The sequence below is a fragment of the Eretmochelys imbricata genome, chromosome 1 (assembly GCF_965152235.1).
Source record: "Eretmochelys imbricata isolate rEreImb1 chromosome 1, rEreImb1.hap1, whole genome shotgun sequence".
NCBI classification, from domain to species: domain Eukaryota; kingdom Metazoa; phylum Chordata; order Testudines; family Cheloniidae; genus Eretmochelys; species Eretmochelys imbricata.
Window position 1 is genome coordinate 4,787,683 of NC_135572.1, and position 22,789 is coordinate 4,810,471.

General features: G+C 45.3%; 1 protein-coding gene across 1 annotated transcript; it reads left to right on the forward strand.

Annotated features, from left to right (window-relative positions):
• The first annotated feature begins 21,581 nt into the window (after window positions 1-21,581).
• On the forward strand, window positions 21,582-22,553 carry LOC144278493 (olfactory receptor 52P1-like). Its single transcript, XM_077839820.1, has one exon. The coding sequence runs from the start codon at window positions 21,582-21,584 to the stop codon at window positions 22,551-22,553; it is 972 nt and encodes a 323-aa protein (XP_077695946.1).
• The last annotated feature ends 236 nt before the right edge of the window (window positions 22,554-22,789 follow it).

Sequence of the window (22,789 nt, forward strand, 5' to 3'; positions counted from 1 at the left end):
TGCCCAATCAGTTAGTTTTGTGAGATCTTTTTGAAGTTCTTCACAGTCTGCTTTGGTCTTAACTGTCTTGAGCAGTTTAGCATCATCTGCAAACTTTGCCACCTCACTGTTTACCCATGTCTCCAGATCATTTATGAATAAGCTGAATAGGATTGGTCCCAGGACTAACCCCTGGGGAACACAACTAGTTACCCCTCTCCATTCTGAAAATTTACCATTTATTCCTACCCTTTGTTCCCTGTCTTTTAACCCGTTCTCAATCCATGAAACAATCTTCCCTCTTATCCCATGACAACTTAATTTATGTAAGAGCCTTCGGTGATGGACCTTGTCAAAGGCTTTCTGAAAATCTAAGTACACTATGTCCACTGGATCCCCCTTGTCCACACGTTTGTTGACCCCTTCACAGAACTCTAATAGATTAGTAAGATGTGATTTCCCTTTACAGAAACCATGTTTACTTTTGCCCAACAATTTATGTTCTTCTATGTGTCTGACAATTTTATTCTTTACTTTTGTTTCAACTAATTTGCCCGGTGCTGACATTAGACTTACCTGTCTGTAATTGCCAGGATCACCTCTAGAGCCCTACTTAAATATTGGCGTTACATTAGCTGTCTTCCTGTCATTGGGTACAGTAGCTGATTTAAAGGACAGGTTACAAACCATAGTTAATAGTTCCACAATTTCACATTGGAGTTCTTTCGGAACTCTTGGGTGATGCCATCTGGTCCCGGTGACTTGTTACTGTTAAGTTTCTCAATTAATTCCAAAACCTCCTCTAGTGTCACTTCAATCTGTGACAATTCCTCAGATTTGTCAGCTACAAAAGACCGCTCAGGTTTGAGAATCTCCCTAACACCCTCAGCCATGAAGACTGAAGCAAAGAATTCATTTAATTTCTCCATGAAGACTTTATTGTCTTTAAGTGCTCCTTTTGAATCTTGATTGTCCAGGGGCTCCACTGGTTGTTTAGCAGGCTTCCTGCTTCTGATGTACTTAAAAAACGTTTTGTTATTACCTTTTGAGTTTTTGGCTAGCTGTGCTTCAAACTCCATTTTCGCTTTTCTTATTACATTTTTACGTTTCATTTGTCAGTTGTTTATGCTCCTTTCTATTTACCTCACTAGGATTTGACTTCCACTTTTTAAAAGATGACTTTTTATCTCTCACTGCTTCTTTACGGTGGCTCTTTTTTAGTTCTTTTACGGTGTTTTTTTAAATTTGGGGTACACATTTAAGTTGAGCCTCTATTATGGTGTCTTTGAAAAGTGTCCATGCAGCTTGCAGGGATTTTACTCTAGTCACTGTACCTTTTAATTTCTGTTTAACTAACCTCCTTATTTTTGCAGTTCCCCTTTCTGAACTTAAATGCCACATTGTTGGGCTGTTGACGTGTTCTTCCCACCACGGGAATCATAAAAGTTATTATATTATGGTCATTCTTTCCAAGCGGTCCTGTTACAGTTACCTCTTGGACCAGATCCTGTGCTCCAATCAGGACTTGATCGAGATTTGGTTCTCCCCTTGTGGGTTCCTGTACCAGCAGCTCAAAGAAGCAGACATTTAAAGTATCGAGACATTTTGTCTTTACATTTCTTCCTGAGGTGACATGTTCCCAGTCAATATGGGGATAATTGAAATCCCCCACTATTGTAGAGTTTTTTTTTATTTTGATAGCCTCTCTAGTCACCTTCAGCAGTTCATTGTCACTATCACTGTCCTGGTCAGGTGGTCGATAAGAATATAACAATAGGGATCTATTATTAGAGCTTGGAATTACTATCCATAGAGATTCTATGGAACATGTGGATTCATTGAAGATTTTTATTTCATTTGATTCTACATTTTCTTTCACATATAGTGCCACTCCTTCTCCCCTTCCCCGCGCCCCCCCACCCGCCCCCCAGCATGACCTGTTCTGTCCTTCCAATATATTTTGTACCCCGGAATGATTGTGTCCTGTTGATTGTCCTCACTCCACCAGGTTTCTGTGATGCCTATTATATCAATATTCTCCTTTAACACGAGGTACTCTAATTCCTCCATCTTATTATTTAGACTTCTGGCATTTGTGTACAAGCACTTTAAAAACTTGTCACTGCTTATTTGTCTGTACTTTTCTGATGTGTCAGATTCTTTATGTGAATGTTTCTTGTCTGATCTGGCCCATACTTTATCCCCCTCCATCCTACCCTTCCCTACTTCATTGGTACCTACATGTACCATGACCACCAGCTCCTTCCAAGCACTACACATAAGTCTATCTAGATGCATTGAGAGATCCGCAACCTTCGCACCAGGCAGGCAAGTCACCATATGGTTCTCCCAGTTATCACAAACCCAGCTATCTAAGAGACTAACAAATTTATTTGAGCATAAACTTTCGTGAGCTACAGCTCACTTCATTGGATTCATTCAGTGGAAAATACAGTGGGGAGATTTATATACACAGAGAACATGAAACCATTGGTGTTACCATACACACTGTAAAAAGAGTGATCATTTAAGGTGAGCTATTGCCAGCAGGAGAGAAAAAAAAAAAACTTCTGTAGTGATAATCAAGATGGGCCATTTCCAGCAGTTGACAAGAACGACTGAGGAACAAACAGTGGGGGGTGGAGGGGGGATAAACATGGGGAAATAGTTTTACTTTGTGTAATGACCCATCCACTCCCAGTCTCAATTCAAGCCTAAGTTAATTGTATCCAGTTTGCAAATTAATTCCAATTCAGCAGTCTCTGGTTGGAGTCTTGCAACAAAGCCTGTTGCCAACTGTGTCCACATATCTATTCAGGGGACACCATCACAACCACATCAGCCACACTATCAGAGGCTCGTTCACCTGCACATCTACCAGTGTGATATATGCCATCATGTGCCAGCAATGCCCCTCTGCCATGTACATTGGGCAAACTGGACAGTCTCTACGTAAAAGAATCAATGGACACAAATCAGATGTCAAGAATTATAACATTCAAAAACCAGTTGGAGAACACTTCAATCTCTTTGGTCATTCGATTACAGACCTAAAAGTTGCAATTCTTCAACAAAAAAACCTTCAAAAACAGACTCCAGCGAGAGACTGCTGAATTGTAATTAATTTGCAAATTGTTTCTCAGACATTTTTCTCAATTGCTGGAAATGGCCCACCTAAATTTGTTAGTCTCTAAGGTGCCACAAGTACTCCTTTTCTTTTTGTGGATACAGACTAACACAGCTGCTACTCTAAAACCAGCTATAGAATCATAGAATCATAGAATATCAGGGTTGGAAGGGACCTCGGGAGGTCACCTAGTCCAATCCCCTGCTCAAAGCAGGACCAATCCCCAATTAAATCATCCCATCAAGCCTGACCTAAAAAACTTCTAATGAAGGAGATTCTACCACCTCCCTAGGTAATGCAGTCCAGTGTTTCACCACCCTCCTAGTGAAAAAGTTTTTCCTAATATCCAACCTAAACCTCCCCCACTGCAACTTGAGACCATTACTCCTTGTCCTGTCCTCTTCTACTACTGAGAATAGTCTAGAACCATCCTCTCTGAAACCACCCCTCAGGTAGTTGAAAGCAGCTATCAAATCCCCCCTCATTCTTCTCTTCTGCAGACTAAACAATCCCAGTTCCCTCAGCCTCTCCTCATAAATCATGTGTTCCAGACCCCTAATAATTTTTGTTGCCCTTCGCTGGACTCTCTCCAATTTATCCACATCCTTCTTGTAGTGTGGGGCCCAAAACTGGACACAGTACTCCAGATGAGGCCTCACCAATGTCGAATAGAGGGGGACGATCATGTCCCTCGATCTGCTCGCTATGCCCCTACTTATACATCCCAAAATGCCATTGGCCTTCTTGGCAACAAAGGCACACTGCTGACTCATAGCCAGCTTCTCGTCCACTGTCACCCCTACGTCCTTTTCCGCAGAACTGCTGCCTAGCCATTCAGTCCCTAGTCTATAGCTGTGCATTGGGTTCTTCCGTCCTAAGTGCAGGACCCTACACTTATCCTTATTGCACCTCATCAAATTTCTTTTGGCCCAATACTCCAATTTGTCTAGGTCCCTCTGTATCCTATCCCTCCCCTCCAGCGTATCTACCACTCCTCCCAGTTTAGTATCATCCTCAAATTTGCTGAGAGTGCAATCCACACCATCCTCCAGATCATTTATGAAGATATTGAACAAAACCGGCCCCAGGACCGACCCCTGGGGCACTCCAATTGACACCGGCTGCCAACTAGACATGGAGCCATTGATCACTACCCGTTGAGCCCAACAATCTAGCCAACTTTCTACCCACCTTACAGTGCATTCATCCAGCCCATACTTCCTTAACTTGCTAACAAGAATACTGTGGGAGACCGTGTCAAAAGCTTTGCTAAAGTCAAGATACAGTACATCCACTGCTTTCCCTTCATCCACAGAACCAGTAATCTCATCATAAAAGGCGATTAGATTAGTCAGGCATGACCTTCCCTTGGTGAATCCATGCTGACTGTTCCTGATCACTTTTCTCTCATGTAAGTGCTTCAGGATTGATTCTTTGAGGACCTGCTCCATGATTTTTCCGGGGACTGAGGTGAGGCTGACTGGCCTGTAGTTCCCAGGATCATCCTTCTTCCCTTTTTTAAAGATTGCAACTACATTAGCCTTTTTCCAGTCATCCGGGACTTCCCCCGTTCTCCACGAGTTTTCAAAGATAATGGCCAATGGCTCTGCAATCACAGCCGCCAATTCCTTTAGCACTCTCGGATGCAACTCGTCTGGCCCCATGGACTTGTGCACATCCAGCTTTTCTAAATAGTCCCTAACCACCTCTTTCTCCACAGAGGGCTGGCCATCTACTCCCCATGCTGTGATGCCAGCGCAGCACTCTGGGAGCTGACCTTGTTCGTGAAGACAGAGGCAAAAAAAGCATTGAGTACATTAGCTTTTTCCACATCCTCCGTCACTAGGTTGCCTCCCTCATTCAGTAAGGGGCCCACACTTTCCTTGGCTTTCTTCTTGTTGCCAACATACCTGAAGAAACCCTTCTTGTTACTCTTGACATCTCTTGCTAGCTGCAGCTCCAGGTGCGATTAGGCCCTCCTGATTTCATTCCTACATGCCCGAGCAATATTTTTATACTCTTCCCTGGTCATATGTCCAACCTTCCACTTCTTGTAAGCTTCTTTTTTATGTTTAAGATCTGCTAGGATTTCACTGTTAAGCCAAGCCGGTCGCCTGCCATATTTACTATTCTTTCGACACATCGGGATGGTTTGTCCCTGTAACCTCAACAGGGATTCCGTGAAATACAGCCAGCTCTCCTGGACTCCTTTCCCCTTCATGTTAGTTCCCCAGAGGATCCTACCCATCTGTTCCCTGAGGGAGTTGAAGTCTGCTTTCCTGAAGTCCAGGGTCCATATCCTGCTGCTTACCTTTCTTCCCTGTGTCAGGATCCTGAACTCAATCAACTCATGGTCACTACCTCCCAGATTCCCCTCCACTTTTGCTTTCCCAACTAATTCTACCCGGTTTGTGAGCAGCAGGTCAAGAAAAGCTCCCCCCCCCCCAGTTGGCTCCTCTAGCACTTGCACCAGGAAATTGTCCCCTAGCTTTCCAAAATCTTCCTGGATTGTCTATGCACCGCTGTAGTGCTCTCCTAGCAGATATCAGGAAAATTAAAGTCACCCATGAGAACCAGGGCATGCGATCTAGTAGCTTCCGCAACCTGCCGGAAGAAAGCCTCATCCACCTCATCCCCCTGGTCCGGTGGTCTATAGCAGACTCCCACCACTACATCACTCTTGTTGCTCACACTTCTAAACTTAATCCAGAGACACTCAGGTTTTTCTGCAGTTTCATACCCGAGCTCTGAGCAGTCATACTGCTCCCTTACATACAGTGCTACTCCCCCACCTTTTCTGCCCTGCCTGTCCTTCCTGAACAGTTTAGAACCATCCATGACAGCACTCCAGTCATGTGAGCTATCCCACCAAGTCTCTGTTATTCCAATCACGTCATAATGCCTTGACATCACCAGGACCTCCAGTTCTCCCTGCTTGTTTCCAAGGCTTTGTGCATTCGTATATAAGCACTTGAGATAACCTTCTGATCACCCCTCATTCTCAGTATAAGGCAGGAGCCCTCCCCTCACAGACATTCCTGCCTGTGCTTCCTCCCGGTATCCTGCTTGCCCACTTACCTCAGGGCTTTGGTCTCCTTCTCCCGGTGAACCTAGTTTAAAGCCCTCCTCACTAGGTTAGCCAGCCTGCTCGCAAAGATGCTCTTCCCTCTCTTCATAAGGTGGAGCCCGTCTCTGCCCAGCACTCCTCCTTCATGGAAGACCATCCCATGGTCAAAGAATCCAAAGCCTTCTCTCCGACACCACCTGTGTAGCCATTCGTTGACTTCCACGATTCGACGGTCCCTACCCAGGCCTTTTCATTCCACGGGGAGGATGGACAAGAACACTATCTATGTTTCTAATGATTGAATCTCCCATTATTAACACCTGCCTTTTCCACATTACTGGAGTTCCCTCCGCTGGAGAGGTAACCTCAATGTGAGAGGATACCCCAACATCATCTAGAAGGAGGGTCCCAACTATGGGAAGATTTCCCTCTGTTCTCATTGACTGTTCTCCTTCTCTGGGCCTTTCATCCTCCTTAACAGCGCAGGGGCTGTCTGACCAGACGTGAGACAAATCTACAGTGTCCCGGAAAGCCTCAGGAACATACCTCTCTGCCTCCCTTAGCTCCTCCAGTTCCTCCACCCTGGCCTCCAAAGACCATATGTGGTCTCTGAGGGCCAGGAGCTCCTTGCACCAAATGGACAGATATGCCACCCGCCCACAGTGCAGGTAATCATACAAGCTACACTGAGCGCAACTGGGTAGCTCCCCTCTGCTTCTGGGCCTCTGCCTGCATTTTCTCCTACAGCTACCTAGGTTAATGATAGGGTTTTTGTTTCAATCAAGAAATTTTAAAAAAATGGCATGTGTACCTCACCCGCTTTCCACTCCCCTTCCAAACTCCCTCTTAAAACTCCCTGTTAGCGGTCCCTGGTCACAAAGCTCCCTGGTCACTTGCTCACTACTTTATAAAGCCCTGGCCTTCTTGATAGTCCCTCCCCCTGACTAAGGCTCAGACAATGAACAGAGATATCTAGATTACATACCTTGTTTAGAAGCTCAAAGCTTCCAACTGCCGCCCACAGAACACAGTCCTTCAAACAAACAAACAAACAAACAAACAAACAAACAAACAGAAGCTCAGCACACAGCAAGTAACCCCCAAACACAAACACACACTACAGACATCCACTTACCCCAAGGGTCCCATATGTGCACCTCCTTCCCCTGGAGAACTCCCTCTTGAAACTCCCTGTTAGTGTTCCCTGGTTGCAAAGCAGCCTTCCCCTGACTTCCAGACCACTAAAAGATACTGAAACTTTCTGACACAAGGTGGCTTTCCATTAGTCCCTGTGTGAACAGGGTTCTGGATCAGTTTTGGTAAACAGAAGCCAAAGTCAAAAAAAGAAACTACAGGGCTGAACTTCTTTATCATACGTGCACAAAATGTACCTGATTTTTCTATATCTAATCTTTTAGGAAGCCTGGATGATAAACCAAATGTTTCATTTGGAAAGTGCTAATACAAGAATCTGCTGCAGGAATTGAGAACATTCTACTGGAGTTTGTTGTTGAGAGTTTTGAAACTGTTTTTCACAACGGGACTGTTGTGTTAAACAGTGATATCGCCTTTGAGACAAATAACTTAGAATCATAGAATCATAGAAGATTAGGGTTGGAAGAGACCTCAGAATGCCATCTATGCAACCCCCTGCTCAAAGCAAGACCAAGCCCAATAAACCATTCCCAAAATCATCCCAAACTAAATCAAAACGTAGCGTCTTGCACGGATGATTTTGGAGTTGCTTTTAAGATGGAATTTTTATAATACACACTGGCCATTTCTGTGGTCAAAGACACCAAAAATAGGTGTTGAGATTTGATGTTGGAGTTTGTGAAACAGGACAACCAAGTTTAGCAGTTTTGGGTTGAAGATCTCGAACACACTGATGCCACTGAGGAGAAAGACTTTAGCGAACTTGGCTTGTTTTCTCTTTCTTTGCTGTCACGACCTTTTAGCAGTGGGGAAGCAGAAAGACTGTTTTCTCAGATGAACTGGATAAAAACAAAAGTTCACAACAAGATGCAAAAGGAACTTTAAAAAACATTCTTCATGTCAGGGCGTAGATGCAATGATACAAAATCTGTTGTGAAGAGTTTACATCAATGAAAGAAATGATTGCACGTGTCACTACTGATGTATAACCAGCAGCAGAAATATTCTACTTCTGACGAAGACGGCAGAGATGAAATGTTGCCTTTTAGAGGCTAACAGAAACAAACTAATTCAACTCAAAATATGGACATTGGCGACCATGATTCAATGTCTTAGAAATAAATAATCTCGTACTGTTATTGTTGTTTTTGCAATACGTACGTTTTGAGCTACATCTCGGTTATTTTTAACACTGTCATTCACCATTTTTGGTTTCAAACATCTGCCCACCCTCAGTCGGGAGACAAGTACCAGTACTAGGGTTTTGAATGTTAATTTGATTTTCATCTCACTTTGTTGCTAATGTGAGTGAACTCCTGCTGGGGCTTGTGGGGATTTTTGGTTGTTTGTTTGTTTTTTGAAAATCAGATCTCTACTATCTATCAAAGAAAAAATTCATTTGCTACTTGATGTATAGACCACTGTGTTAATATAAAAACCCACCCCTTTGTTTCAATAAATAGATTGGGCTTCTTTAGGGTTAGTTTTTAAGTGAGTTTGGGCCATTAATGCAGTAGAAATCTGGCAACCACAAGCCCAGAGATATGCCAGAGGCAGCAGAGGAGCACAGAGGCAGAGGTCGGGGGCTGAAGCAGACCAGAGGCAGGAGCTGGGGCAGCATAGAGCAGCTACTCCTCTGGAGAATCAGGGCTGAGCTACAGCACGCAGCTGCGGGGCCAGAGTCAGGACAGTGGGTGTCGGCCCTGGCACAAGTAACACAGCAGCCGAGGATGATGAGTGGGTGGAGGAAGCAAGGTGGGGCCATGGGCAGAGGGCCCAGCACAGGGAGAGGTTGCTAGACAGGAGTGCTTTGAAGGCTGGACTCAGAGAGGGGGCTGTGAACCCGATGCAGGGGGAGGGTGATGCTGTGGGGAAGGTGCCTGCCACCTAGACCTTTAGGGCCTGTGGCCACCCACAGAGCAAGTGTTTTACCCATGGTATCAGCACAGCGCATCCAGGGCTGGGAGAGAGGCCTGGGATGTGTGAGGAACAGACTATGAACTTTTCTTGCATCCCAGAGATGTGTGGTTTTGGTGTTTCCCTTGCCCATAGAGTGAGATCCTTGTTTCCCTGAACATTTTCCATTTGTTCCTTATTTTTCTTACCATTGCTGTTTAATAAATGAATGTCATGAAGTGATCAGCAGGTCAGGGAAGTGCTGGTGCAGAGAGAGTGCCCCAGAGTGTGGGCCCCCTAGCCCTTCATAGAATCATAGAATCTCATGGTTGGAAGGGACCTCAGGAGGTCATCTAGTCCAACCCCCTGCCCAGAGCAGGACCAACCTCAATTAAATCATCCCAGCCAGGGCTTTGTCAAGCCTGTCCTTAAAAACTTCTAAGGAAGGGGATTCCACCACCTCTCTAGGTATCACATTCCAGTGCTTCACCACCGTCCTAGTGAAAAAGTTTTTTCCTAATATCCAACCTAAACCTCCCCCACTGCAACTTGAGACCTTGTCCTGCAACTACTCCTTGTCCTGTCATCTGCTATCACTGAGAATAGTCTAGATCCATCCTCCTTGGATCCACCTTTCAGGTAGTTAAAAGCAGCTATCAAATCCCCCCTCATTCTTCTCTTCTGTAGACTAAACAATCCCAGTTCCCTCAGCCTCTCCTCATAAGTCATGTGTTCCAGACCCCTAATCATTTCTGTTGCCCTTCGCTGGACTCTTTCCAATTTCTCCACTTCCTTCTTGTAGTGTGAGGCCCAAAACTAGACACAGTACTCCAGATGAGGCCTCACCAATTTCGAATAGAGGGGAATGATCATGTCCCTCAATCTGCTGGCTATGACCCTACTTATACACCCCAAAATGTCATTGGCCTTCTTGGCAACAAGGCACACTGTTGACTCATATCCAGCTTTTCGTCCACTGTCACCCCTAGGTCCTTCTCTGCAGAACCGCTGCCTAGCCATTTGGTCCCTAGTCTGTAGTCGTTCATTGGATTCTTCCGTCCTAAGTACAAGACTCTGCACTTGTCCTTGTTGAACCTCATCAGATTTCTTTTGGCCCAATCCTCCAATTTGTCTAGGGCCCTCTATATTCTATCCCTACCCTCCAGCGTATCTACCACTCCTCCCAGTTTAGTGTCTTTCGCAAACTTGCTGAGGGTGCAATCCACACCATCCTCCAGATCATTAATGAAGATATTGAATAAAACCGGGCCCAGGACCGACCCTTGGGGCACTCCGCTAGATACCGGCTGCCAACTAGACATGGAGCCATTGATCACTACCCGTTGAGCCCGACAATCTAGACAACTTTCTACCCACCTTCTAGTGCATCCATCCAGCCCATACTTCTTTAACTTCCTGACTAGAATACTGTGGGAGACCGTGTCAAAAGCTTTGCTAAAGTCGAGGAATAACACATCCACTGCTTTCCCTTCATCCACAGAAGCATTTATCTCGGCATAGAAGGCCATTAAATTAGTCAGGCATGACTTTCACCTTTGTGAATCCATGCTGACTGTTCCTGATCACTTTCCTCTCATCTAAGTGCTTCAGAATTGATTCCTTGAGGACCTGCTCCATGATTTTTCCAGGGACTGAGGTAAGGCTGACCTGCCTGTAGTTACCAGGATCATTCTTCTTCCCTTTTTTAAAGATGGGCACTACATTAGCCTTTTTCCAGTCTTCCGGGACTTCCCCCGATCGCCATGAGTTTTCAAAGATAATGGCTAATGGCTCTGAAATCACATCCGCCAATTCCTTTAGCACTCTCAGATGCAATGCATCCGGCCCCATGGACTTGTGTACGTCCAGTTTTTCTAAATAGTCCCGAACCACTTCTTCCTTCACAGAGGGCTGGCCACCTCCTCCCCATGCTGTGCTGCCCAGTGCAGTCCTAAAAGATCACAGTGAGACTGGGGGTCAAACGCAATGTGTGTCATGGACAGTCCAGGTGAAGACCCAGGGTGACGTCCTAAAGGGGGCACTGTTTGATACCTCCCACCTGATCTGATCTGCCAACCAAGAGCCAGCTGGGCTTACAGAGGCAGGCAGGCAGGCAGGCAGACAATAGACATGCAGCACTGGAAAGAGTGAACCCATGCGCCAGCTTGAGCAGGCAGACACTCATCCAGATAACTCCTCCAATGGAAGCAGGGGTGCACAGGGCTCCCCACTCTTCCAGGACAGAGGGCCCACTGCATTACAGTCATGCCTGGAGTGGGGCTGGGCTGGAAGAGGCTCCCAATCAGATCTCTCAGACGGGTGGCTGAGGTTGGTGGGGGGAAGGATGAGGGGTGCACGTTCCAGCAGGTCTATGTGTCCTAGCTGAGCACTTGGAGCCTCCCGGCTATCTAAGTTGCAGTGGGGGTGGGCCTGCACTATTGTCCCCTAAGAGCCCCATACTTGCTCAGGAAAGGGCTTGCTCTTTCTCCCTGGCAGTGTTGGTAGGTAGGGGAGCACACACCTGGCTCCACACAGGTTAGCACCTGTGATAAATGACGGGGGGAGGGTAGCTCCCTTTTATGATCACCCAACCATTCAGTTAGCTACAGAATCCTCCTTAGCAGCTGTACCCTGATTGCCTTGCCTGTAAAGGGTTAAAAAGTCTCACCGCTATGAAGTGAGTGGGCACCTGGCCAAAAGAGCCAATGGGAAGGCCAGAACTTTTTTTTAAAATTGTGAATCCCCCCTCCCCTCGCTTTGTCTGATTATCGTTCTCTCGGCTAGAGAGAAAGAGGCAGCAGCTACACTGTAAGAGACTTGAGGCCAGGTATGAAAAATCGTCAGTATCATACCTAGAAAATACTCATTTAAAACCTCAGATATGTAAGTAGATACGGAAATGTCTAGGAAGATGCAATTAGGTTTATCACTTTTTATTTCTTTATGGCTTGTGGACTCCTCTGTGCTAACCCTAGGTGCTTTTGTTTTGCTTGGTAACCTTTAAGCTGGACCCCAGAAAAGCTATTCTTGGTGCTTAATTCCTGCAGTTACTCTTTTAAAATCTAGCAACAACCTGAGTTTCCAGATGTATTTTCTTTCTTCTTTTTTAAATAAAATTTACCTTTTTAAAGAACATGATTGGATTTCTGTGTCTTAAGAGGGTTGTGCCCATGCTTGTTAGTTAGCTGGTGGCAACAGCAATTTTCTTTTTTCTTTTCCTTTCTCAGCTCTTCCCTGGATGGGTCATGAAGAGGCTTGAGGGTACCCCACAGGAAGGAATTCCCAAGTGCCCCTTCCTGGGCTCTCAAAAGGGGCTCTGCACTTGGGTGGTGGCAGCAGCTACCAATCCAAGGTCTGAAAAAAGCTGTAACCTTGACAGTGTAATACAAGCCTGGAGTGGCAAATACTAATTTGTAGAGTCCTTGCGGGCCCCCACCTTCTGCACTTGAAGTGCCAGAGTGGGGAATCAGTCTTGACAGCACCATACAAACCGAGGGAGCTGCAGTCTGCTCCCATCCCTCCCCAGCAGAGGTGGTAAGTCAAAAAAATGGCAAACTGGCAGAAGGATCAGAATCTGTGGGGACCATGGGCTGTTATAACAGGGATAAGGGAGAGGCAAGACAGAATTAGGGGGAGAATTCCAGTACAAAAGTTTGAGAACCACTGAGACACTTGGCATCAGAGAGACTTGGTGGGATAATACACATGACTGGAATATTGGTATCACAGGGTACAGCCTGCTCAGGAAGGACAAGCAGGGAAAATAGTGAGGAGGTGTTGCTTTATATAGTAAGAAAAATGTACATACTTGGACTGAGGTTGAGATGGAGATAGGAGGCAGACTTGCTGAATGTCTCCAGGTAAGATAAAAGGTGTAAAGTCAAGGTTGATGTCATGGTAGGGGGTCTACTGCAGACCACCTAACCAGGAAGAAGAGGTGGATGAAGATTTTTTTAAACAACTAACAAAACCATCCAAAGCACAGACTGCGTAGTTATGGGGAACTTCATCTACTGCGACATCTGTTGGGAAAATAACATAGCAGGGCCCAGATCATCCAACAAGTTTCTTGGAATATGTTGGAGACATTTTTATATTTCAGAAGGTGGACAAAGCTACTAGGTTAGAGACTGTTCTGCATAAGAACTTAAGTAAGAATGGCCATACTGAGTCCCACCAAAGGTCCATCTAGCCCACTATCCTGTCTTCTGACAGTGGCCAGTGCCCCAGAGGAAATGAACAGAACAAGTAATCATCAAGTGATCCAAAATATTTTACAGAAGTACCCAAAGCACCCTTCGTTAAATGTCAGAAAACATGGGTGAAGTGGGGAGGGTAGAAAACAGTGGACTGAGAAGAAGGAGGAGAAGAAGAGAATCTTTCACCCACACAACTGCCTCTCGGGCCACCTCCCAGAGGACCTTTATTTTCTTAACCAATGCCTGAACTTCCACCCCCTTCTTTTTTAACGGAGGGTGTGTTTGATCTCAGGACCGTATCCACCCAGCGCTAAACCACAGGCCAGTCCCAAGGCTTTTCTCATGTCTGTTGCCTTTTTGAAGGTGTCCTGTCCCCATGGACATGGACCGCGTTCTGCTAACCATTTACCAAAGAGGGTAGGGTACTCAGCCATCCCCCATCCCTTTGGGTCCCCTAAAATCTCATTGGGATGGACCCTCATACCTGGAATGGGCCCTGATTCTCCCATGTCCTTTTATCCAAAAGGACACTTACCCCAGGGATTCCAAAATCCCCACCACCAGTTCCTGACTACATCTAAATGGTTCATTGAACTTACAATGGTCCATGGTGAACAGCAGTGATCAACCTCTGCTCTGTCTCTGAATCCTGTTTGTGATGCCAAATGGTGGGGCATCCCTTGTCTTCAGACACGACCAATGGCCACACAGGAAGATGAGGAGATTGGAGCCTTCAGTTATGGCTTGGTTTATTGTAACAGGAGCTCAAGTACACCCTGCAGAAGCATAGCTGTACCACTCATTCACCCCCCGGCACACATCCCTGGAAGTGAACCCTGAGGTTTGTTTGCATTTCCCCTTTATTGTAAGCATTAGCCCTCCCCCTACCCAGATGAGCAGTTCTTCTCTTGGTCCAGGCCCAATAATTATCCTCTATTACCTTAAATTCTCCACCCCGTTTATGTTGACCTCTGCCATGAACTTTTGCTTCCTTAGGGGGGTTGTTTATGAGCACTTGGTTATATTCTATAAGTGGAACACCTGCAAGCTCTCTGTTTTGAGGTTTCCTGTCATGCACCATCTGCCAGCAGCTCATCAGACAGAGATAGGCCCCCATACCCTGTGTTTGCACTTTGTCAGACATGAGACCTGTCTGGTAAACTGTAACATCAGCCCCCCACAATTACCACCCGGAAAAAGGAATTTCATAAGCTCATTTCCGCATTTGGCTCACAGCGAGGGTTCCAGGACTATGCCTATACTGTAATAAAGCTGGTTGGGTGCCTTTGTCACGGAAACGTTCTGGTGTTGTTGTTTTTTTTATGAATAGCATTGAGGTCTGCTGAATTAGCAGGTTGCCTTACCTGTGAATACTGATAACAGTGGAGCTCCAAGGCCAGAAGCACTGAGCAGCCTGAACCGTGTTACCGAGGCAACGACATTCCAGCCTTCAGCACGTAACAACAGCCGGCTGACACTCTGAGCCCAGGGGTGAGTTGCACACTCCTGACTTATATCCAGCTTCTTGTCCACTGTAATCCCCAGGTCCTTTTCTTCAGAACTGCCGCTTAGCTAATCAGTCCCCAGCCTGTAGCAGTGCCTGGGATTTTTCCGTCCTCAGTGCGGTATGCCCTTGTTGCCAAGAAGGCTAATGGCATATTGGGCTGCATTAGAATGAGAATTGCCAGCAGATTGAGGGAAGAGATTATTCCACTCTATAGGGCACTGGTGAGGCCACATCTGCAGTATTACTCCCAGTTTTGGGGTTAGGAGGGAATTCATGACCACCACCAACTGTTGCCTCTTCTTGGGAGTGATGGTCGTGGAACCCGCATCCCTGGAACAATGCATCCCATGCCTTCCAGTCGATGGGGTCTCCTTCTGATCCCTTCACACAGACGGCTCCTCCAAACTGTCACCAGTGTTTTTTGATAGCACTGACCAATGTTGTTTGGCTGTGTGCATACCCTTGTGTGTGTGATGTTTCAGTTTCTGCATGTAACTGAGACAACACTGTGATCAAAGATATTAACACAACCACGGATTAGATAAGCAACGAAGGCACCCGAGCCCCAGTTTATTATAGTGAAGCACAACGAGGAGCATCCTATATCTTAGAGGACCCTTCAAATATGAGCACTCCAATACAATGGAATGGCGGGAACACTGAGTGGACCTGTCAGCATCCCCTGGGCTGAACAAGCTGTTTTATTGTACTCTGTTATTTACACCATACTGGGAGTAGGGTTTGTACTGCCCCCCTGACGCTTGTGCTCCTCACCCTCTGACAAGGTCATGTACCACCCTGTGATGTCACCGAAGCCTACCCATCTCCATGTCTGGGGTGGTATAACCAAAATATTTCTGTTCATTGTGTCATGATACCTTGGAGGTCAGAAGGTTCTAGTTATCTCTCTGGTGTCAGGATTTCTCAGTGCTTCATGTCCCAGGGGCTCCTAATGCTAGGCACAGGAGTCTATGATTCTATCCTAGATGTGTTTATTTTGCAACCTCAGCTCTTTTCCTGCCAGTGGCTGGACTTTTCCACACACACAGTCTGACCGAGAGGTTGGCTGAGCTATGCTGCACCTGTGAGCAGTGCTTGCTTCTAGCCACAACTCTTGCTCAGGTTGAAGACTTAGCTCTGGGCCTCTAGTGCAAGGTCTTGTTTCAGACTCTCTTTCTACTGGACAAACCGTTCTTTAACATAGTACCCGTACAGAAAGCCTGAAAACAGTTTCTGACCTCTATGGGCATTGGGGGTACATGAGTTCTCCTCTTTCTTCTTCTGGAGGTCACATGTTGCCAATTTTCTTCCCGCTTCTGTGCTGCCCTCTATGATTCTTCAGCACGCTGGGCCTGCAGAACCAAATGAAGAATGTCTTTATTTTGTCTGTTGCAATGCAGGGTTGATACTTGGGTCTCTAGTACTTTAACCTTCTCTTCCGATATGGAGACCAGCTTGCACTTCAGACAGACAAAGTCGCTTCTATCCTCTGGGAGAAAGACAAACATGGCACATCCTTTGCAGGTCACAACAGCTGATCATTCACTATCCATATTGTCTTCCTTCTAAAATCCTCTTCATATGTTGTATTTACTGCTCACAGAAATCTGAAAGGCAAAAAACTCTGTGGCAACTCCCCCCAGGCAAATTCCTTGTGTTTGCCTCTCCTCTGATTGTCGCTTCAGATAGCCTTTGGATAATGGCTGCTTTAACTCAGCAGGGCATCCAAAGTCATGTGACCAGACCACATGACAAGGAACTCCATTATGGGTACCTGTATTTTTGCCATAAACTAGACAGGGAACTGTTTTTTGGAACAAAGAATTTCCTCCTTATGTTTAATGTATATAAGGTTGAGTGTGACATCATCTAGTGGCCTCACTCCCCACACAAGAGAACTCCTGGAAACACCAGAGAAAGACAATGAGGAGTCTGGTGGCACCTTAAAGACTAACAGATGCATTTGGGCATAAGCTTTTGTGGCAAGTTGTATCTGAAGAAGTGGAGTTTTTTTTATCCACTAAAGCTTATGCCCAAATAAATCTGTTAGTCTTTAAGGTGCCACCAAACTCCTCATTGTTTTTGTGGATACAGACTAACATAGCTACCCCTCTGATACTTGTCACCCGACAAAAAAAGACTGAAATGGGGGAAGTGCTGGTCCAAGGCTTAAACCATTTCTAGCCTGTGTATGGAAACCGGGTGGACTGCTTGTACCATCAGCCAGGATGAAAAACTGCTAATTCATATCCAATCTATCAAGTATTTTAGGCTTAGTTTGCGGTGTTTTTTATTTGCTAGATATCTGTTTTGACCTCATTATAATCAGTTTTACTCGCTTAAAATCCATATTTTTGTAGTTACACTTATTTTTTCGTTTATCTAAATCAGTGTGCCCTTTAGTGTCTGGAGAAAATCTCAGCTTGATTAACACAGACTTATTGCATATTCTTCCCCCATCAAGGGGAGGGCAAACTCTATTAATGAGCTCACATCATACAGATCCCTGTGCAGTGCAAGACAGTATAAATGTGTGTTTATATTCCAGTGGGGGTTGTGAGTCTCATGAGTTGGGAAATTGGCTGATGTCCATTGTCTGCACTTGGGTGGCTTAGGTAAGACTCAGGAAGCTCAGTTTGGGTGTGTGGTCCCTCTGCTGTCATGCTGGGTAATAATAGGGCCTGGAGAGGCTGTATCACCAGCAAAGCAGTGTGAACAAGGGCCAACCCAGTTGGGTGATTCGAGGAGCACAATAGTTTGCACGGCTCCCAGATGGCTCCCCATAGCTGACATCCCATAACACTCAGACTCTCTGGAGTGCAAAGTAGGCCCCCAGGCATCTGTGATGCAAGCACAGGGGAGGGACTGCAACCAGAAGAAAAGATCCAGACATAGCAGTTGTTTGGTTCCTTTACCAGTTTGTTCTCGCCCCAGCAGGGCACGCCTATATAAAATAAAATAATAAAATAAAAATGTCCCCTGGGCAACAGATTTGGGAATCTAAATGAATTCTAGGTGATTCTGGACTTCCAAGTGGTGAAGGAATCACAGAGTGAGTGGAGAAGCCCCATTTCAGAGGCTACACACAGAAAAGAAAGCCATCTTCAATTGCTAGGCTGAACGGTCTGCAAGATTCAGTTTGCTCTGATAATCTGAGCTCCTGGTGTCTGTATATCATTTCTTCACTCCCTCGAGAGGCTTTCAGGATAATTTTTTCCAGGGTCTATTTTCCGCTCTTTAGAGAGCTCAGGGAATTCGCCGGGACTCCTGGCCTACCAGAGAGTCCTCAGGGACTGTACAGGAGAATCATAAAGGATGCTGTCCAGCATGCCGAGTGGGAGATGTGAAATTCCTACACTGATTCTCAGGGCTCTACCTTCCTGTAACTGGAAGGAGATTTCCTCTCTCTGTTGACCAGGATTTTGGTGAGTTGCTTGTTTCTGCATTAAAGTTAGTGCTCAGGGCTCAGTCAGAGACAAGGAACTGATTTGAAAAACAAGAATTTGTCTAAATGATTTCTAGTCCATTTGTAGTTTCAATTTACGAGGTAAATCCTTTGGTCTTTCTGACAATACAGAACAGTTCAAGCTGCCGTGCTGGTGAAGTTCTGCCCAGATGGTTCTTGACTTGAACCTTGGAACCCTTCCGGTATCCTTCTATCTGTCTCATTAGCACCCTGGTCTCTGTGGTTAGATGTTTGGCTGTGTGCTGTCCCAGCTCTGCGCACACAACTGGCACTGAGGAATGTAGGTTTATGATTGAGCTTTGGGGGCAATTTTAGAGAATTAATATGTCTGGATAATATAGATATGGTGTGTATATTTGTATGATACATATGGGTATGTGTGCATAGAAAGTAGGTGTATATATGAGAGCAATTTATATCTAAACAACAATCCGTTTCCAGTCTGGGTGGTGAGGTTTGTCCCTTGTGGCAAATTCCTATTAGGGCAAATACGGTTACCACTGTGTTATTATTGGCAGTAGCTTGAGTGTTCTGAAATACTGGGACTGACATTACAGTGTGTTCCACAGTGCTATGTGTGTGAGAAGTAAAACAGAAATTTGGAGTAATGCTATTACAGATGTGGCCTGTATATATAAATGTCCCTATTTATAAACGTAATGAGTTACTGCACAGTACTGTTCATTCATGTCAGAGGTTACCCATACTGCTGGTTGTCACCCTTTGGTAAATTTCACTGGGCAGGAAACAGGAACGGCTTCTCTGACCAGTTGGTTGTGTTGCTCTGTGGTACACCGGTAGCTTTGCGGCGTCAGGATTTAATGGTGATAGCCAGACACTGAGCAAGATCGTTTTGAATAACAGGTGCCTTACTTAGTATCAGTCACACTCTGGGATTAGTAATATTACATCCTATCAGCAAATTTATTCACCCGATTTATAGTTACCATGTTGTACAGGGAGATGTCAGCAAACCAGAAAAGTGCCTGAAACCACTATGGCTTATTGTGAAAAGCAGCCAAGTCAGCAGGCCGTAAAGTGGCCATGTGGCAAACTCAGCTGACCAAGGCAGGAGGGGAGGGGGTTTTGAGTGCCACAGAAAGGGCAGCTTGACCCCCCATTCCTTCCTGATAAGAATTGTGTTGAAGTTGCTGATACATGCATTTTAGATGAGCTAGATGTGCCACAAGAATGTCAATTGGGCCTCAAGGCTGCAAACTCTGGAAAAACCCACACCTGGTTAATCAATAATCAGAGGAAAGCCTCTTGCTTGACCATTGGAACTGCTTGCTTAACAAGTGCTGTTGCTCTGGGTGTACCCATACACACAGTGTGTGGGTTCAAGGGCTGCTACACAGAAATAACTCACAAGCTGAGAAGTATGCACATTATATTATGAGACTGGGGAACTCTGGGATATGTTAGGATGTAGATAAATACAGCTGCCATGTGCAGGAGCCACAGGCAGATGCCTGAAACAATGTGCCATTGTGAGACAGATGTAAAACCCAGTGTGCTCTGGGATATTTTGCTAGCCAGCTCTGTTAGCCATTAATGACATGAGTTTTATGAGATTTTATGGGGTCAGGTCATTATTTTTCTCATCTAAAATGTTCAGCCATGCAGTGCCTCACATAGATTCCAAGATCAGAAGGGACTATTGTGATCATATAATCTGTATAACACAGGCCTGAGAATTTTCCCGAAATTATTCCTAGAGCAGATTTCTTAGAGAAACATCCAACCTTGATTTAAAAATTCTCAGTGAGAGAGAATCCTCCAGGAACCTTGGTAGATAGTACCAATAGCTAATTACTCTCTCTGTCTCTTCAACGCTTAGCTGGGCAGTCGGCCATAGCAATCGTTCAGCATTTGGTCAGTTCTGGCACAACCGCAAAGGTTTGATGGGCTGACAGTCCAACATCAGAACAGACTTGATTACTCTCACTGTTAAATGTATGCTTTGGGTAGAGTCAGAATTTGTTTAGCTTCAACTTAGAATCATAGAATAATACAAATATAGGACCAGGAGGGACCTTGAGAGGTCATCAAATGGAGTCCCCTGCACTCACAGCAGTACCAAGTACCATTGGATTCAGCCATTGGATCATTTTACTCCTGTGTATGCTAGGCTGAAAAACGTATGATTAATATTTGTTCCTCATGTAGGTACTTACAGACTGTTACCAAGTCACCCCTTAACCAACCTTGTTAAACTGTTACACTGAACAGATTGAGCTCTTTGAGTCTACAACTGTAAGGTCGGTTTTCTGATCTTTTAATAATACTTCTGATTCTTCTATGAACCTTCTTCAGTGTATCAACATCCATCTTTAATCGTGGACACCCGAACTGGACACAGGATTCCAGCAGCAGTCGCAATAGTACCAAAGACAGAGGTAAAATAGCGTCTATGTCTCTTTGAGATTGCCCTGGTTATCATCCCCGGGTAACATGGCCTGTTTTTGCCACGGGGTAACACTGGGAGCTCAAGTTTAGCTTATTATCTCTTCACAACCCCAAATCTTTTTCAGAGTCATTGAGCATCCCATGATAGTCCACCATCATGTAAGCATCACCTACTTTCTTTGTTCCTAGATGTAGATATCTACATTGCTCTATTAGAAGACATATCATTTGCTTCAACCAGTTTAGCAACTAATACAGATTGCTCTGAATCAGTGACCTGTCATCTTCATTGTATTTTCTATATGATTCCCCATCCCACTCCTCCTGCATCCCAATTTTTTTCCTTAGTTTCTCTTGGTGTTTGCACTGGGAGAAGGGTTTCTCAGTGATACATACCATGATCCATAGGTCACTGTCCTGAGTTCATACAGTGAAATTAGAAACTTGTAAGGTGTTTAAGGATTTCAAGCTTTTCTCTCCAATAGGCATGCAAGTTGCAGTTATGAACATTGAAGTTAATCTGCTATCATGTTACTGATTCACCTGGCTTGTTTTTTTCCCTGTGAGGACTTCTCTGGACTTGCCTATGACCTAAATAATTTGGTACCATTTGCAAATTTTGCCACCTCACTGATCACCTCCCTTTCTATATTCTTAATCACTATAAGATATTTACCGTATTATTTTTTATAAAGTGTATAACCCCCCTCACTGTGCTTTTCTTCCTTCACAGGCATCTTGAGCATTTCTTAGACGATCAGGACATCAATCACCCCATGGCTGTTTTCAACCTCACCCCCGCTGACCCTTCAACATTCACTCTAAGCGGTATTCCTGGCCTAGAAACTGCCCACATTTGGATTTCCATCCCTTTCTCTACATTCTACACTATCAGCCTGCTGGGAAATTGCATGGTCCTGTTTGTTGTAGGCACAGAGCAGACCCTATACAAACCGATGTACCAGCTGCTCTGCATGCTGGCACTCACAGACATCAGCATGTCTACATCTGTTGTGCCGAAGGCACTGTGTATATTTTGGTTCAACTTGAAAGGCATTACTGTGGGTGGCTGCCTCACCCAGATGTTCTTTCTTCATGCAGCTTCTGTTATGCAGTCAGCCGTCCTCGTGACAATGGCCTTCGATCGCTACGTTGCTATATGTGACCCTCTGAGATATGCCACCATCCTCAACAATGCACAAATAGCTAAACTGGGGCTTCTGGGTTTGATAAGAGCTGTTCTCTTCATTCTGCCCATGCCCCTGCTCCTGAGCAGGCAGCCATTCTGTGCCAACCACATTATCCCCCACACGTACTGCGACCACATAGCTGTGGCAAAGATGTTTTGTGGGGACATCACAGTCAATAGGTTGTACGGCTTGGTGATAGCACTTGTAGTCGTCGTGTTAGACCTGATGCTCATTGCCCTGTCCTATGGTCTGATCATAAGGACCGTGTTCAGAATCTCCTCCAAGAAAGCCCACCAGAAAGCCCTCAACACCTGCACAGCTCACATCTGTGTCATGCTGATGTCTTATACTCCCTGCCTTTTCTCCACTCTGACACATAGGTTTGGTCAGGGCATCGCTCCCCACATTCACATCATCTTGGCCAACCTCTATTTCTTCATCCCCCCCATGCTCAATCCAATCATTTATGGGGTCAAAACTAAAGAGCTTTGTGACAAAGTGGGCAAATACACCTTCAGAATGTGCTCACCTGGGGCCACTGACTTTAAACCTGCATGATAAGAGAAGGAAGGATATTTCCTCAGTAATCAAGGGTGCTCTGTCCCAGTTTGGCTCAGCTCAGCATTGTAGAAGTTCACAGTCTGAGAAGTTCCTCACACCTAACATATTATCACTCCATCACCAAGCATGGCTCTCTCCAAACTTCCCTCTTTCTGACCATCACCTCATCTCTTTCAGTGTCACCAGCAAGACTCTATCCCCACACACCCTGTCACTCAGACATTTGATGAGTT

Coding starts and splice junctions, on each gene's coding strand:
- LOC144278493 (XM_077839820.1), top strand. CDS start 21,582: ATGGCTGTTTTCAACCTCACCCCCGCTGACCCTTCAACATTCACTCTA.